The 15,416-nt window shown below is 41.3% G+C and overlaps 2 protein-coding genes across 2 annotated transcripts; both read right to left on the reverse strand.

Moving 5' to 3' along the window:
• Positions 1-139: 139 nt before the first annotated feature.
• Positions 140-10,378, reverse strand: cav1 (caveolin 1). The gene is made up of 3 exons (XM_088417542.1): positions 10,250-10,378; positions 8,380-8,559; positions 140-2,771 (listed from the first exon to the last, which is right to left on the reverse strand). The coding sequence occupies exons 1-3, from the start codon at positions 10,283-10,285 to the stop codon at positions 2,430-2,432; spliced, it is 558 nt and encodes a 185-aa protein (XP_088273668.1). The 5' UTR covers positions 10,286-10,378; the 3' UTR covers positions 140-2,429.
• Positions 10,379-11,933: 1,555 nt separating this feature from the next.
• cav2 (caveolin 2) lies at positions 11,934-15,031 on the reverse strand. The gene is made up of 4 exons (XM_088417543.1): positions 14,646-15,031; positions 14,037-14,255; positions 13,059-13,246; positions 11,934-12,326 (listed from the first exon to the last, which is right to left on the reverse strand). Exons 2-4 carry the CDS (start codon positions 14,187-14,189, stop codon positions 12,176-12,178), a joined length of 492 nt encoding a protein of 163 aa, XP_088273669.1. The 5' UTR covers positions 14,190-14,255; positions 14,646-15,031; the 3' UTR covers positions 11,934-12,175.
• Between the last annotated feature and the right edge of the window lie 385 nt (positions 15,032-15,416).

Raw genomic sequence — 15,416 nt, forward strand, 5'->3', positions numbered from 1 at the left:
TGTACCACAATTTACGACATTAAAAAAAAAATAATAATTTATTTTTTTTTGTGAACAAACAATCTATCGGTTTTTCACTTAAAGTAGTATATGAATAGTATAACGTTTGAGTAGTATAACTTATTGATGTCAACACACACATGGTCATATTCAACTTTAATGTGCACAGCATGATACAGTTTTGTACAGGTAAAGGCAAGAAAAGGAAACAAAACGTTATTTAAAAATATCACCTTTTGAGCCTCCTGTGAGGGGAATAAAAACAGCAGGTAGACAGAAGGAGAGTCAAAGCGTGCAAATGTGAAAAGCTGAGCCCTTCCCTCACCTGGTGGGTTCGCCACAAGTTTTTATTTGGCGACAAAAAATAAACACTTTGCATGAGCGTTTTACAAACTTTAAAAAAGTTGTTAGTTCTTCATACAAAACGTCAACGCTAACATTATGATTTCTTTCTGTGATAAAAAAAAAAACACAAAAGCAGAGCGAGTCCAAGTCAAGAAATCTGTTTTTACCTAGCAAGCTAGCAAAGAAGCAAGCTGTGCTAAGCTAAAACAAACAGATGCTAGCAGGTAGCGACATTCAATTTTATTGCGTTTTTTTTTTCACGTTGATACGCAATAATGGAAAGTCTGAGGCCCATGTCTATATGTAGCTATGTCTTCCAATCGGCTAGTTAGCCGCTAAGCTAGCCACCACGAGTTCACCGCATGGTCAAGCAGGAGGCTAAAAAAGGTGAATAGCGAACATTTTTTCTTTTCTAAAGATGAAGCAAGTGAGTGAGCAGCATGTGGCGTGTTGGTCTTGAGGGCGGCGGACGGTGAAAAAAAAGGGGGCGGCGGGTTCAGTGTGTTGGACTGCAGCAAAGCCAGGTCGGGGGCTGAGGGACGGGGGTGGTTTTGGGAGGTCACGGGGGAACGGAGGGATCAACGATTGTTTGCTTTTGTGGGGTGTCAGCTAGATTCAGGCCGCAGCAGAGCTAACGCTACGAAAACCGTCCCTCCAATGTACAAATATGAACAAGGTGAATTTCGGTTTTTCTATACCCGGTACGCACAAAAAAAGACCGCGCGTTTAAAAAATATAAAGACGAAACCACAATCAAGTGTCAGAGTAAAAGACGATTGTGATGCTAAGCTAGCTGCTAGCTTACCCGCTAAATGCTTAACTTACATTGTGTTTTTTCTAGTTTCTGCGGAAGGATTGTTTTCCAAATATTTCCCAGCGAGAATTGGGAAAATCAGGTCACTGATCGCAAAAAAAAAAAAACAATCACTCTTGCTTAACAAGGTTAATGTTAATTTGTCGGTACCTGATAACGCAAAGAGAACCCACACAGGAAAATAAAAACAAAAAACACGACGCTGGCCTAGCTGCTAGATTACTGTATCTGCTAACTCCTTAAATTACATTGTGAATTTGCTCATTTTTAACGGCAGATGCTAGCTTATTTGCTAACTTCTTAACTTACATTGGGGTTTTACTAGTTACTTGGTTCATAAAATTTGGATGCAGTTTTTTAGTTCTTGACCCTCGTTCAATATTTTGATCATTTTTTGGACATTTTCTTCCGCATAAATTTCACAGTATATTAGTCAAAGGATGGCACACTCCTGCTAGTGGTTGTACCATTTTGGTCTGGGTGAAATTTCAGCTCCCTGGTGACTTCTTTTAAGGCTTTCTCTTTGATGTTAAGATCAAAGTATTGGCCAAAATACTGCACAAGGGTTAAAACAAGCACATATTTGCTTTAGCTTAGCCTATAGCTAACTTTGCGAAATGCCATTGTAATGATGACAGTTAGCGCGGACAATTTGGTAGAGAGTGAGCAATTCTCGTATACATATTTTAAGCGACCACAGATTTGTGTCACCTTAGCTTAAAGCTAACAATGTAGAAAGCTCTATTGACGTAATAAAATTAGCATGGCTAGTTTGGCATGTAGTGAGCAATTCTTGTATCTTAAAAAAAACAAAACACAGATTTGCGTTAGATTAGCTTAAAACTAACAATGCAAAATGCTCCATTGACGTAATACAAGTTAGCACGGCTAGTTTGGCAGGGTTAGGTTCGGTTAGGTTGCATCGCCGAGGTATCGGCAGATCTTCCAAACCAGGTAACTCGGTTTTGGACGCAAAAAAAAAAAAAAGTGATCGGGACATCCCCAATTGTATGTATGCATGGCTCTTAGCATATTCGGATAACGTGTCTGGGAAATGTCCAAAAACAGTTACGAAACTTACCTTCGAAAAAGCGTTTTTTGCGCGTACCGGGTTTTGAAAAGATCCGAACATGACGGAAGGATCTAAAATCCAAAGTGATACCGCCCTCCTCCCCGTCCCTTAGCTTGGAATGTCCGACCTGTAAGAATGTCCTATCAGACTCTGGCCCCACCCTCGCCCGATCCCCATGAATCCTCCTCCAGGTGGCGCCTAGACCTCCTTGACGGTGCTGATCCGCACGTTGCTGAAACACTTCCCCATGGCCTCGAAGAGCGGGTCGCAGAAGGTGTGCACGAAGATGGAGTAGATGCGGCTGACGCAGTGGATCTCGATCAGGTAACTCTTGATGCAGGGCACCACCGCCCAGATGTGCACGAAGGACAGGATGGCGAAGAAGATGCCCCACACCAGCGCCAGCGGGATGCCCACCAGCGCCGTCAGCAGGCGGTAGCACCAGTACTTGGTGACGGTGAAGGTGGTGAAGCTGGCCTTCCACACGCCGTCGAAGCTGTACGTGCCCGCCGGCTCGGCGATCACGTCCACAAAGTCCACCTGGGGGATTCCGGACCGGCGACAAGTCAGAAAAGGATCGTGAAGGTTCTTTACCCTCGTGCGGTATTTTCACCATTTTTCCGTCATTTTCTTTCGCATGATTCGCCTATATAGCGCGTCACATATAGACTAGCAAAGCATTTGTTGTTAGCCAATAGCGTCTCCCATTGAGTCAACTGATTGGTCGCCAGCCAATGTCAAGGCTCATACGGAAAAACTAGGGACTTGACACCGGCCAATCGCCAACGACGCCAATAACAGGTCACAGTTGGTCAGCTGATTGGTCGCCAGCCATTGTGAAGGGTTTTATAGACAAAAAAATGGATTTGTCGCTAGCCAGTGGAAAGGTCATCTCTTAACAATCAATGTACTTGTTAGCCAATTGGATGTCACGTTGAGTCAACTGATTGGTCGCAGGCCGATGTCAAGGCTCATACGGAAATACAATGGGCTTGACACCGGCCGAAGACATGTCCTCTACAAACTCTCAATGCACTTGTTGTTAGCCAATTTGACACAAACAAACAGGACTGGTCATCAGACAACATCAGCACATATGTGCTTTTCAAAAAATTGAATGGTCGCCATTGAATGGCATTTCACATATATAACCCATGTGCAGTATTTTGACAATTTCTGCTCCATTTTTTTCCACCTCATTCTGGGCGTATTGTAGCCAAGGGATGGCACACAAGCGGTCATGCTATGTTGTCACCATCTGGGTGAAATTTCAGCTCCCTGGTGTATTATTTCATTTGCGTTCCCTTTGGATTGGACAAAATACCACACAAGGGGTTAAGCAAAACGCTGTCCTTGTCTTCTTCCGACATGATGACGCTGGAGGTCACGTTGAAGCGTCAACACAAGACAGACGCTCCCTATCATGCGCTACTTCGTGAGCTCACCGTCAATATTTGTCCTTCTCAACCTTGGAGACCTCACAGTGTTCTCATAGAGGCGACATGAGGGAGCTTTGAGATGAACTCTGAATGCCTTTGTCAAGTGGATTCCACCTAGTTAGCTTAGCGCAGAACAGGCTTTGTTTTTGCCCTGTGAAGTGTAATTGCACATCCGCGACACCAGGTGGTGCACAAGCGCTCTCTTTGTCAAAGTCTGTGCGGGAGTTATAAACTCTTTCAAAATTTGTATTCTAAATTAATTAATTGATTAATTAAGTGATTGATTGTTAGCGATTAAAAGTTGGTCCTGTGTTAATGATCCGGATTCATTTATATTTATTATTATTTATTTCTGTATTGTTTTCCTGTAACCTGTATAAAGACTTTTTAAGCTAATGCTAATACAACATAATATAAATCGGCACTATTGGTATTAGATTAAATGCATATCTACGATGCTAATTTTGAAAGGCTAACACCCTTTCATTTACTGTTGGTACTAACTGCACTATAGTACAGTAGTATTGTGGAAAATAAACATTTTCTTCTAAAAGAGTTGAAAATCCCATGTTTTAAAATAGTCACAGTAGCATATTAAAGTTCCACGTAGCCACTCGACAAAGGCAGACTAAAAGAAAAAAAAAACATCTCTCTCGTTTATAAGTAGGCTCAGGCGGGCTATTCATAATAAAACCTTTTTTTTTTAACTTAAAAGCCCTTGTTAAAACACTTTGGTGTTTATTTGAAAACCTCAGTGTTTAAAAGGGCGGGATCTGGCAGGAAAACAAATAATTTCCTGTGAATATCAGCAACATGAAAAATAATCTTCTCAAGGCCAATTGGAGTCCCGTGGCAGCATGTGACCAGCCCCCGTCGCCGTGGCAACTGTCTTATTGCGCCAATAACAAAGGCGACGCGCTATTCTCAGAACGCTATCTTCAAACAAAGTGGCACACAAGCTTGTTCGTGGATTCTTGTGATGCTTCAAACGTCACAGGAAGTGTCCACTCCTGTCACATCCCGTTTCACAATGAAATAACCACAATTAACAATGCGAAGCGATAAAAAGTCGAGTGCAGGGGAACTACTTTTTTTTTCCCCCGATAGAAATGGTGTTGGTGCAAAACATGCAAACTCTAATCAGGAAGTGTCAGGGGCCCAACTTCAAAACGCGACCTATGACATGCTAATTGCTCATTTCCAAGGTCGCGAGTGGATTGGAGTTCATTCCTGTATAACTGGACTGGTCGCCATTCAACGGCAACATACGCGAACAAAAAAATGAGTGACGCTAATTTGATTGGTCGCCATCCAATGGCAGGATACACACGCAAAAAAATTGAGTTGTCGCCATTGAATTTGTAGGGCACATATAGGTAAACAAAAGACTGGTCGCGGTGTAATATCCGAGCTCATAAAAGCAAACAATGGCACAAAGAGTCAATGGACTGGTCGCCATCCAATATCAAGGCTCTTATAGGAAAACAATGGACTTGACGGCAGCCAATGACATGTCATAAATTGACAAACAATGCACTTTTTGCTGGCCAATGTGATGTTACATAAAGGCAACAGACTGGTCGCCAGTCAATGTCAAAAGTTTTATAGATAAAAAACAGACTCATCATCACGCACTTGTCACAGAGATAAATTTAACTGGTCGCCTGTCAAAGGCACCGAACATATAGCAGATGATGGATTGGTCGCATGCAACGGCACTTAACTTATAACAGACAATTGATTGGTCGCATATGTTTGCACAAGAGATAGCAAAATATTGATTGGTCGCATGCAATGGGACTTCACACATACCAAACAATGGATTGCTTGCATGCACTGGCACATCACATATAGCAAACTATTGATTGGTCGCATGCATTGGGGCTTCACACATAGCAAACATTAGATTGGTCGCATGTAATGGCACGTCACATATAGCATACAATTGATTGGTAGCGTGCAATGCTACTTCACACAAAGCAAACAATAGATTGGTCGCATGCAATGGCACCTCAAATATAACAAACAATTGATTGGTCGCATGCAATGGCACTTCACATATAGTAAAAAAATTGATTGGTCGTATGCAAAGGCACTTCACACATAGCAAACAATGGCTTGCTCACATGCAATGGCACTTCACACATAGCAAAGAATTGATTGGTCGCACGCAACGGCGCTTCACATACAGCAAACAATGGATCGGTCGCAGGCGATGGCACATAACATATAGAAATTGTATTGTCACTAGTCAATTAAATGTCTACTTTATCAGCGCATATGTAGACATCAAAATTGAATGGTCGCCAGTGAACGATTTCTCACCTATTGTGCAATATTTTTCCATTTTTGCCTCATTTTCTTCCACATCTTTCAAACAGTAATTTCAGCCAAGGCTTGACACCCTCCTGTCTGCTGGTTTTCACCATCCGGGTGAAATTTCAGCTCCCTCGTGCCTTCTTTCAACACTTTCCCTTTGATGTGAAATACCTTTGATGTAAAAATAGAAGGCTTGGACTAAACACTGCACACGGGTTAACTTTTTCAACAGTTTAGCGATCCGGAGGCCGGATTCAAACTCCGAAGCGAAGAAGTGCGAGGCAACAGCAAACCGCTAGCGCACGGCGCCGCCAAGCATTGTTAGCTGTTTCCACGGCGAACAAAGTGACCGCCAGCTATGGAAAGAGCTGCTCACAATCCAGTGAAGTGGAGCGGCCCGCGCGGTTCTGATTGAGTGCAGCTGCGGAAGCGCGGCTTCCCTTCCATCCTAGCGCGGAGTTGCGTGAGTGTGCGTGTGTGTGAGCGTGTGTGTGAGTGCGCTTGGCAGCGTTGAGTCAGTGACCTCAAAGCAGCGAGCAGCGACGTGGAAAACTTGACGTCCGGAACCCGAAAGGTGTTCCACGCTTCCACATGCTTGACGGGAGACGTTTCTTTTTGGTGTCTGTTTTTTAATACACAAAATTATTTTTTCCTGCCGTGTTCGCGCTAATAAGTTCAAAGCATTTCTTGGCTAGGAAAAAAAGCATTTTTGTGTCGGATTTAATCAAATTCCGAAACATGTTTTGTGGTACGTCTGTGCGTAATTTAATTCATTCTATCCCAAACATGAATTTTCACGTTTTTTTTTTTTTAATGGATCCAAACATTCAATCTCAGGTATTTATTTATTTATAAACAAGTACTCAAAGCTAATTATTTTTGTACGAGCCATTTTAGACTTGAAAAAAAATGCATCTTTGTATTGAATAAGTTTAACCTGGCAACTCTGCCAGATAGACTGCGTAATTTTTCTAATGTGACCTCATGTTCCAATCCATTTGCTCTTAATTGGAAAAGGGAACACGTTCAGTTCCTGTTAGAAGTTGTTAAATATGATTTGCTAATACCTGCAGAAACCCTGTTAAAATCTTTAGTAGGTACTGGAACTAAGTATGGCTGACACCAGGCCTTGTTTCAAGGTACCAGAACTTGCAATGGCAGCCAATACTTTTTTTTTTTTTTTTTTTGCTAGGGGGGGTGGGCTATCAAAATGCTTATCTTATCTGCCCCCCAAAAAAGCATGTTGACTTCATTGAAACCTTCAAATTGTGAATGGTTGTCTGACCGCGTGTGTGACTTGTAAATCATCTGGCGACCAGTCTTGGGTTTCATCATGTTTTGTGTTACATATAATTAGAGACAGAGTAACCAGCGTAATGAAATGTTTCCAGAAGGAATGTTAACATTGCGGCCAGTTGCGCACCAATCAGGAGAATCTGACTCATTTGTCACAAGAAGCAAAAGATTGTTCACTGAGAACTCTTTCGGACAAAAGTAGAGCTTAACTTGTGCCGCAGTGACCGATAACCTGCCTCTGCATCTTTCTATTATCGCCACCCTTGCACACTTACAAGTTGAAACCAGATATATATATACAGTATATACTATAGTATAATATAATATAGTTTATGTACAAAATAAAATATATATGGGAAAAGTTCATGTTAAAAAAAGTATTTGTATTTTTTTGTCTTTGCGTATTTTTTTGATGGTTCAAGCACCCCCTAAATATAACTTTTTATTGATTATAAAAAAGCGGTAATATATATATATATATATATATATATATATATATATATATATATATATATATATATATATATATATATATATATATATATATATATATATACGATTCTAGGGCATTTTTTTTTTGGGGGGGGGTGTCCAAGTGCCCCCTAAATATAAGATTTTTTTTTTTTTTTACATATAAAATAGTAAAATGTAATATTGAAATAACAGATCTGCAGATCTGTGCAGATCTTTTTTTTTGCATGTTTTATTTGTTTTCTTCATGTAGGATAGGAGTGGGTCTGGAATGCCCCCCCCCCCACGGGGCATCGATGAAGTGCTGTTATGGGGATGATCACGTGGGAAGGGAGTCGACTGGAAATGTAGCGGGGTGTGGCCACGAAAGTGGATCCGAGCCATGCTCACTAACAACATGGGTGTTTCCCAACTTTTTCCAGGCTTTAACGCGGACACACACCTCTCTTCTGCCGGCTAACAACAGGGGGCGCCACACGCCCACTCGCTTTATTTATTACTCGCAAAAGAAAAACAAAAAAACCTAAACGCAATCAACGGTTCCCCAGTGGATAGAGCTCCCCGCTCCAACAAGAAGAAATCGCATTTTAAAAAAGTGACGTCACGTGCAAAAAAGTCCTCACCTTGACCACGTCGTCGTTGATGCGCTTGGGGTCCCGGTTGACCAGGTCGATCTCCTTGGTGTGCACGTCGTCCATCATGGACTTCTCGTTGAGACTGTCGTTGTCCATGTCGGCGTCCGCCTTGTTGTTGGGCTTGTAAATGTTGCCTTGCTTGCGGATGAACGGCGAGTGGGACAAGTCCTGCGAGACGCCGACACGGAGACGGATTCGAGTCGAGTGAGGGAGTGAGGGAGGGAGGGAGGCGAGGGGTGAGCGAGCGCAGCCGGCCGCGCGGGGTGGAGCGCGGCCACACCCCTCAAAACGGCCGCGAGGGGGCCTCGCTCGACCCCCCTTTCTCGCTTGCGGCTTGGACGCGCGTCCGTGCGTAATTACGCACGGGGGAAACACTTCCACGCTGCGTCACGTGGACCGTCCGCGACGGGACCAAGTTTTTTCTTTTTTTTTTCCGAGAGAAATTTTCCGATTTTAGCCGCATACATTATTCAAAATTCCGTATAAAAGATCCGTATAAAACGTCACCAAACAAGAATCAATACAAACAAGAATCAGCTGGAGTCATGGGCGTTTCCAAGACATTTTGGGGGGTGTTCAAGTACACCTTAAATATCGGATTTTTTTTATCATATAAAAAATGTAATGTTACAAGAGCAGATTTGTGCAGATCCGTTTAAAAACGTCATAAAGTCAAAACCTAAACTGAGATGGAGGCATGGGCGTTTCTAGTCCGTTTTGGGGGAGTGCTCGAGCACCCTGTGGATTTAAGAGATTGTTTTTTTGTTTGTTTTAATACGAAAAATACACTAACATATATTCATGTTAACGTTCACAAAATGATGTCAAAATTCTCTCTAGAAAGCAATTCAGCAATAATAAATAAAGAGATAAATCCTGCAGTTGTGGAACGAGTGACGTAGTGTGACAAGAACCACAAGTGAGTTGGAGTCATGGGCCATTTTGGGGGGGCTCAAACACCCCCTAAATTTTTTTTTTTTTTCATGTAGGAAAACTTTTAATTTTACAATAGAAAATGTATACATCTAAAACGTATATTAGCAATAATAAATAAAGATAAACATATTATATATGTGGGGATGAGTGACAACATTTAAGAAGAACCAAAAATGAGTTGGAGTCATGGGCGCTTCTAGCCCATTTTTTGGGGTGCTCAAGTACGCCCTAAATTAAAAGATTGTTTATTTTTTTTATGCCACAATACCAAATTTGTGTACATCCATGCAAATTTTCACAAAATAAAAGCAAAGGACTCACTATAATGCATTTTACTAATAAGAAATAAACATATCTACAGCATAAGGTAATTTTACTTGTATTGTATTCAAAATTAAATTTGTGATGATGAGTGTCATCAGTTTTGAGATTCAACTACAAATGCAGTTCCAAAGTTTAATAAATTAGCCGGGAAAGGCACATAACTTATTTTTTTAATTAATTGGCCTTATTTGAAGGTACTACACTGCAATGGGCTATAATGAAAGTGTTCGTAAATAGAGTACAGTATGTGCGTAAACACATTAAAACAAACGAAAATGTACCAATAATATCAAGCTTTGATAACATTTCAATTTTTTTGTCCCGAGGCACGTGGCTAAAAAGTAGCGCGTGATAGCGATGAATGACGTCACTGCCCGACTTTAACTTCACTTTGAACTGCGTGCGCTTTTTTTTACGCAAGGAATTCGAAATTCCGCACGGGCGACGAAATGTCGCACTAACGCGCTAATGCGCGCTCGCAGGGGGGGGGTCCTTCACATTCAATCGGCTGGTGCGAGAAAACGGGAAAGGGGGGGGGGGGGGGGGGTGAAAGGGGGTGCACAGCAAAAAACACTCAAACTCCAAAACGCGCTCGTACCTCCTCTGCTTCGGTGTTCTTCAGTCCTCCTGCCATGATGCGCTTCTTCTCGCTGCAAAAAAAAAAAAAAAATCGCGAAGGAGGCGTGGAGGTAGATTGGTGGCAAGAGGAAGTTTCGGAGGGGGTGGGGTGCGGGGTGGGGGGGGGGGGTTCCCTGGGTGATTTATCCCCGACCTTTGCAGCCCTCGCCGAACGTGATTGGAATTGGATTGCAGATTGCAAAGTTCTAGAGGAGCCGCAGGAGGGAGCGATGAGAAGAAAAAAAAAAAGAAAAAAAAAAAGGGAGTGCTCGCGCGTGAGTGAGGTGAGGTGAAGTGAATACAAGCGGCTTCTTGTCGGCTCGCAGCTGCAAGGTCGTTAATTGGGGGCGACAACCTGTTTATTTGCCGCACACATCAAGTGGCGAGAGAGAGAGAAAAAAAATTGACATGACCACGCTGCGTATAAAAGCTGTATTTAAAAAAAAAGGTCAAATTACAGATCTGCCTTCACTTACGAGTTTGTTTTAAGATACGAACTGAAGTCAAATCACTTTACTCTCATGGTAAAAATGTACAGAAGATCTGTAGGGCCAGTGATGAAAAAAAAAGTTGGCGAGATTCTCATTTCTACCTCAGAATCGCAACTTTGTTCTCAGGGTTCTCCTTGAAGTGAGAATTCTCAGAAAATGAGAATTTTGGCCTAGTCGTGAGAGTTCTGAAGTCAGTTCTCGCTTTAAAATACTAATTGTGACTTTATTCTCAGAATTGCAACTAAAGTGAGGATCTGAGAATGAAATGAGAATTCTGACTGAGGTGAGAATATTTCGGGATTCTTTTAAAAATGAGAATTTTGACTTTGAAGTGAGACTAAAATCAAAATCCCTAAATCCTTACTTAAAAGTGAGAATTTTGACTTTTAAGACATAATTGCAATCAAATGAGAATTCTGAGAATAAAGTCCGTTTGAGATGAGATTTCCAACTAAAGTGAGAGGTCTGAAAATTCTGATTGAAGTGCAAATCCCGATTTCAGTCATAATTCTGAATTCTCATTTTCAAAATGAGAATTTTGAGCTTGGCCTAAGAATTTTGAGAATAAAGCCGATTCATATTTTGACAATCGTGACTTTAAAGGGAGAATTCTCAGAATTCCAACTGAAGTGACAATTCTGAGAGTAAAATGAGAATTTGGATTGAAGAGCAAATCAAAGTCATAATTCCGAATTCCAACTTCTATGAATTTTGACCTTGAAATAAGAATTCTGAGAATAAACTCAGTTCTCACGTTAAAGTGAGAGTTTTAACTTTAAAGCGAGAATTCTCAAAATTCTTACAAAAGTCCGAATTGTGTAATAATATTTATTAATCAAGTAATATCAGGTATATTTCTAAAAAAAAAAAAAGTGGAATTGGATAGCGTGGTGTACAAGTCAGTAATGAGAAGACGTAGAATAATCATCTTTATTTATATTAGTTTTATTTTCTGAATTGGACCCAAAAATATGACAGTAAATGTACAACAAGCTTGCGTCTTCTTTCCCCACATTCATCTCAAAAATATATATGTACAACCTCTGGATCATGTCTCGCTTATTATCATGGTCGCTAGACATTGTGTGGACACAAGTATTGGGACGCCCAATAATCTTGTCCATACGATTTAGAAATAAAGGAAAACTATAAATAAAAACTAACATTATATATATATATATATATATATATATATATATATATATATATATATATGAACCAAAAATAAAAAGTTACGCAAGTTAAATACAATGCTACGCTTTTAGGCTAAGGACACAAAGTCATGGATTTGTTAAAATGATGTGCTAAAATAATTTATGATTTGTTTTTTTGGGTTCGCCGACCCCAATGGAACCCATTTTATGAGTCACCGTATGTCCATTTTGAAAACATCTCCGCGGAGACTCCTCCGGGATTTATTGGTCCAGGTGTTGGACGCGGACAGAGGACCAGGTCCTGCCCAGGCTGCGGAAGAAGGGAAGGACCAAGGTGTCGGTCAGGCTCCTCCACACCACCCGCAGGGACGGCAGCAGGACCAGGAAGCTCCTGATGCTCGGCACCACCAACCTGAAAAGGGGCCCGTCCCAATTCCAAACATAAGCTGTTGCTCTTGAAAGGAGAAAGTCTTTGAAACAATCTGAACTTCCTGTCTTCGACCGCTTCAAAGACTGCAGCGTACTTCCTGTGTCCTCGCGGGAGCTGCCTGCCTCCAACATGGCCGCCGAGGACTCGAAGAATGTCCCACCCCGATGTCGACTAGCATGTCAAACACCGTGTCATTTTTCCGCCCTCCCTGTTCAGTGGAACATTTTTTTTTGTTTTTTTTTAATTTCTGGCACATTTGCGCTAACTTTCCTAGGGGTCACTATTTGGCAGGTGACTACGAGTGTTCCTCATCAACAGACGCTCTATTTGGGTTAGCTCGTTAGCTCGTTAGCTTGAAACCTAACAGCATCCAGGTGGCCGTGTAATGATGTCATCAGTCCAAAAAAAAAAAAAAAATGTGTAGAGAGAGAAGGGCTCACTATTTTGCAAAAGTGACGTCATCTGTATAAATAGCTTGTGTCAATGTTTGCCTTGGCAGCTCGAGCAAACATCCCATAATAGTCCGCCGGACTCTTTAAAGCTCATTTTCATTTCTACGCACCCTCCCGTGTTCCAACGTCTATTTTTAACACAAATGACGGCGTTTAGCGCATTAGCTTAGCCTCGATTGTCGTGAAATTCTCTCGCCGCGTTTGCGCTGCCGCCAAGTGAATTAAAGCCAAATTAAAAGCGCAATCGGGAGGTGTCCCCTACCAGATGTGGACTAGGCTGAGGACGGCGAAGACCAGCCCCAGGAGGAAAGCCAGGGGCACGGCCAGAAGCGCCCCGAGAATCCGGTACAGGCCCAACTTGACCACCTCGAACGCGGCGTGGCTGCAAATCCACACCCGGTCCAGGGTCCGAACCGACTCGGGTTCGGCGATGACATCGTCGAAGCTCACCTGACCCCAAAAAAAGTCACAGATTGCTGTTTTGACCTCTGATGGAGGATTTACATGTACATGGTCTTGTTTATCTTTTCATATGGTCGATTATATGCTGATAATAATAATAATGATAATTATTAGTATTATTATTATTATTATAATAATAGTAATACTAAAAATATGCATTTTTTTAGTACCGGCAACTTGGTAGCCAGAAAATTACCATTAAATAACAGTAACACATTTTCTACATTTATGGAAAAAAATTATATTGAGGGTGTTGATCTTACAATTACAAAATGTACTGTGTAAAATCGATAGTATCGATACATTTTTTTACAGTAAATGTCGAAAATTTAAAATGTAATGTAAAAAAACACTATCAATACAATTTTTGATTGATTAACCCAATTTTAATATGAATTCTGCAAAAGTGTTTTTTGCACATTATTGTAACGTGAAGGAATGCTCTTTTTCTAACATCCACTTATTATTTTTAATAATTATTTTTAATATATAATGTATGTCAGATATGATGACAATGATAATACAAGGAATGAAAACGACCTCGGATTATTTTGTTTTGTTTATAAAAGCACAAAAACCTGTCCTGTACCCATAAGTGCGTAAAAGTGTGTTTAGATACAAATCTGGAATGTTTATTATAGTTCTTCTGCGATGACGTCACGGAAGGCCACCTGACTTGCCGAAGCCAAACAAGCGATCGCCGACGTGACGTCACCCCCGTGAAAACAAAGCGAGTCCTGCTTAGTTTTTGTGTTCGTTGCGTGTAGTTTCCTCTTACCTTGAGGTGCGCGTTGACGTCGTCCGGGTCTCGGTCTTCGCGCGTGGACGCGATCACGTGACCCTTCCGCGACAGGATGGGTTCGATGGACCTGTTGAACTCGTCCTCGTCCATGATAACGCTCGTGTCCGACTTCTCCTTCTCCACACCCATCGTCCTCGTTGGGCTTGTTGTGTTTGTGGTTCGAGTGCGCGCTCTGCGAGCCGCTCCGCTCGTATGCTGCAGAAGCAGAAGCAGGAGCAGGAGCAGGCTGCACCCCGCCCCGCCGACGGGGAAGCAGCGTGGGCTCGACGGCGCCACAACAAGCTACTGTGCGTGCATGCGCGCTCACCCAATCGCAGCTCGATATGAGTACTCATACTTTATACTTAAGTAAAAGTATTGTTTTGGGAGTAAAAGTATTGTAAGATTTTTTTCAAGTCTTTAAAAAGTCATAACATAGTTAAATCTGAACATTTTGACAACATTAGAAACATTTGCTTCCCTTTGTACGGTTTCTATTTCGTGACATCAGGCTATGTGACGAAAACACAAAATCCAGAAATCAACTCTAGCAAAAACACTTGTAAACGGGACTCGGGAAACACAGAAGAAACAAAAATAACTCACAGGGATAAACAACACGTTGGTAGCGACGCTGCGACGGGAACCGAAAAGAAACTGCAAATTCAACTCACAACAGAGACAAAACAGACCACCTGCACAAGAAACAACTGAAAAAGGGAAAACAGGGGAAGCAGGTCAACACAGGTGGACACAATCACACTGACGAGGACTGACAAGACATGAACTAAAACACACCAGCAAAGGTAGAACATAAATCTAGCTAGAACTTCTATCTATCCATCTATGCTAGCTAGCTAACTTTTTATCTCTCATCTATCCATCTATGCTAGCTAGCAACTTTTTATCTATCTATCTATCTATCTATCTATCTATCTATCTATCTATCTATCTATCTATCTATCTATCTATCTATCTATCTATCTTATTTAGCTTGCTAGATAGCAAGTAGCTAGCTAAATAGTTATCTATCTATCCATCTAGCTAGCTAGCTAGCTAGCTTTCTTTCTATCTATCTATCTTATTTAGCTTGCTAGATAGCAAGTAGCTAGCTAAATAGTTATCTATCTATCCATCTAGCTAGCTAGCTAGCTAGCTAGCTTTCTTTCTATCTATCTATCTATCTATCTATCTATCTATCTATCTATCTATCTATCTATCTATCTATCTATCTATCTATCTATCTATCTATCTATCTATCTATCTATCTATCTATCTATCTATCTATCTATCTGTCTATCTATCTATCTATCTATCTATCTTATTTAGCTTGCTAGATAGCAAGTAGCTAGCTAAATAGTTATCTATCTATCCATC

Source organism: Hippichthys cyanospilos, chromosome 6 (genome assembly GCF_059441005.1).
Source record: "Hippichthys cyanospilos isolate Australia breed blue-spotted pipefish chromosome 6, RoL_Hcya_1.0, whole genome shotgun sequence".
Classification (NCBI taxonomy): domain Eukaryota; kingdom Metazoa; phylum Chordata; class Actinopteri; order Syngnathiformes; family Syngnathidae; genus Hippichthys; species Hippichthys cyanospilos.

Coding starts and splice junctions, on each gene's coding strand:
- cav2 (XM_088417543.1), bottom strand. CDS start 14,189: ATGGGTGTGGAGAAGGAGAAGTCGGACACGAGCGTTATCATGGACGAG. Junction 13,247..14,036: donor ACGTCAACGCGCACCTCAAG/GTAAGAGGAAAC, acceptor TTTTGGGGTCAG/GTGAGCTTCGACGATGTCAT. Junction 12,327..13,058: donor CTCAGCCTAGTCCACATCTG/GTAGGGGACACC, acceptor GCCCCTTTTCAG/GTTGGTGGTGCCGAGCATCA.
- cav1 (XM_088417542.1), bottom strand. CDS start 10,285: ATGGCAGGAGGACTGAAGAACACCGAAGCAGAGGAG. Junction 8,560..10,249: donor AGAACACCGAAGCAGAGGAG/GTACGAGCGCGT, acceptor GGCGTCTCGCAG/GACTTGTCCCACTCGCCGTT. Junction 2,772..8,379: donor TCAACGACGACGTGGTCAAG/GTGAGGACTTTT, acceptor GGAATCCCCCAG/GTGGACTTTGTGGACGTGAT.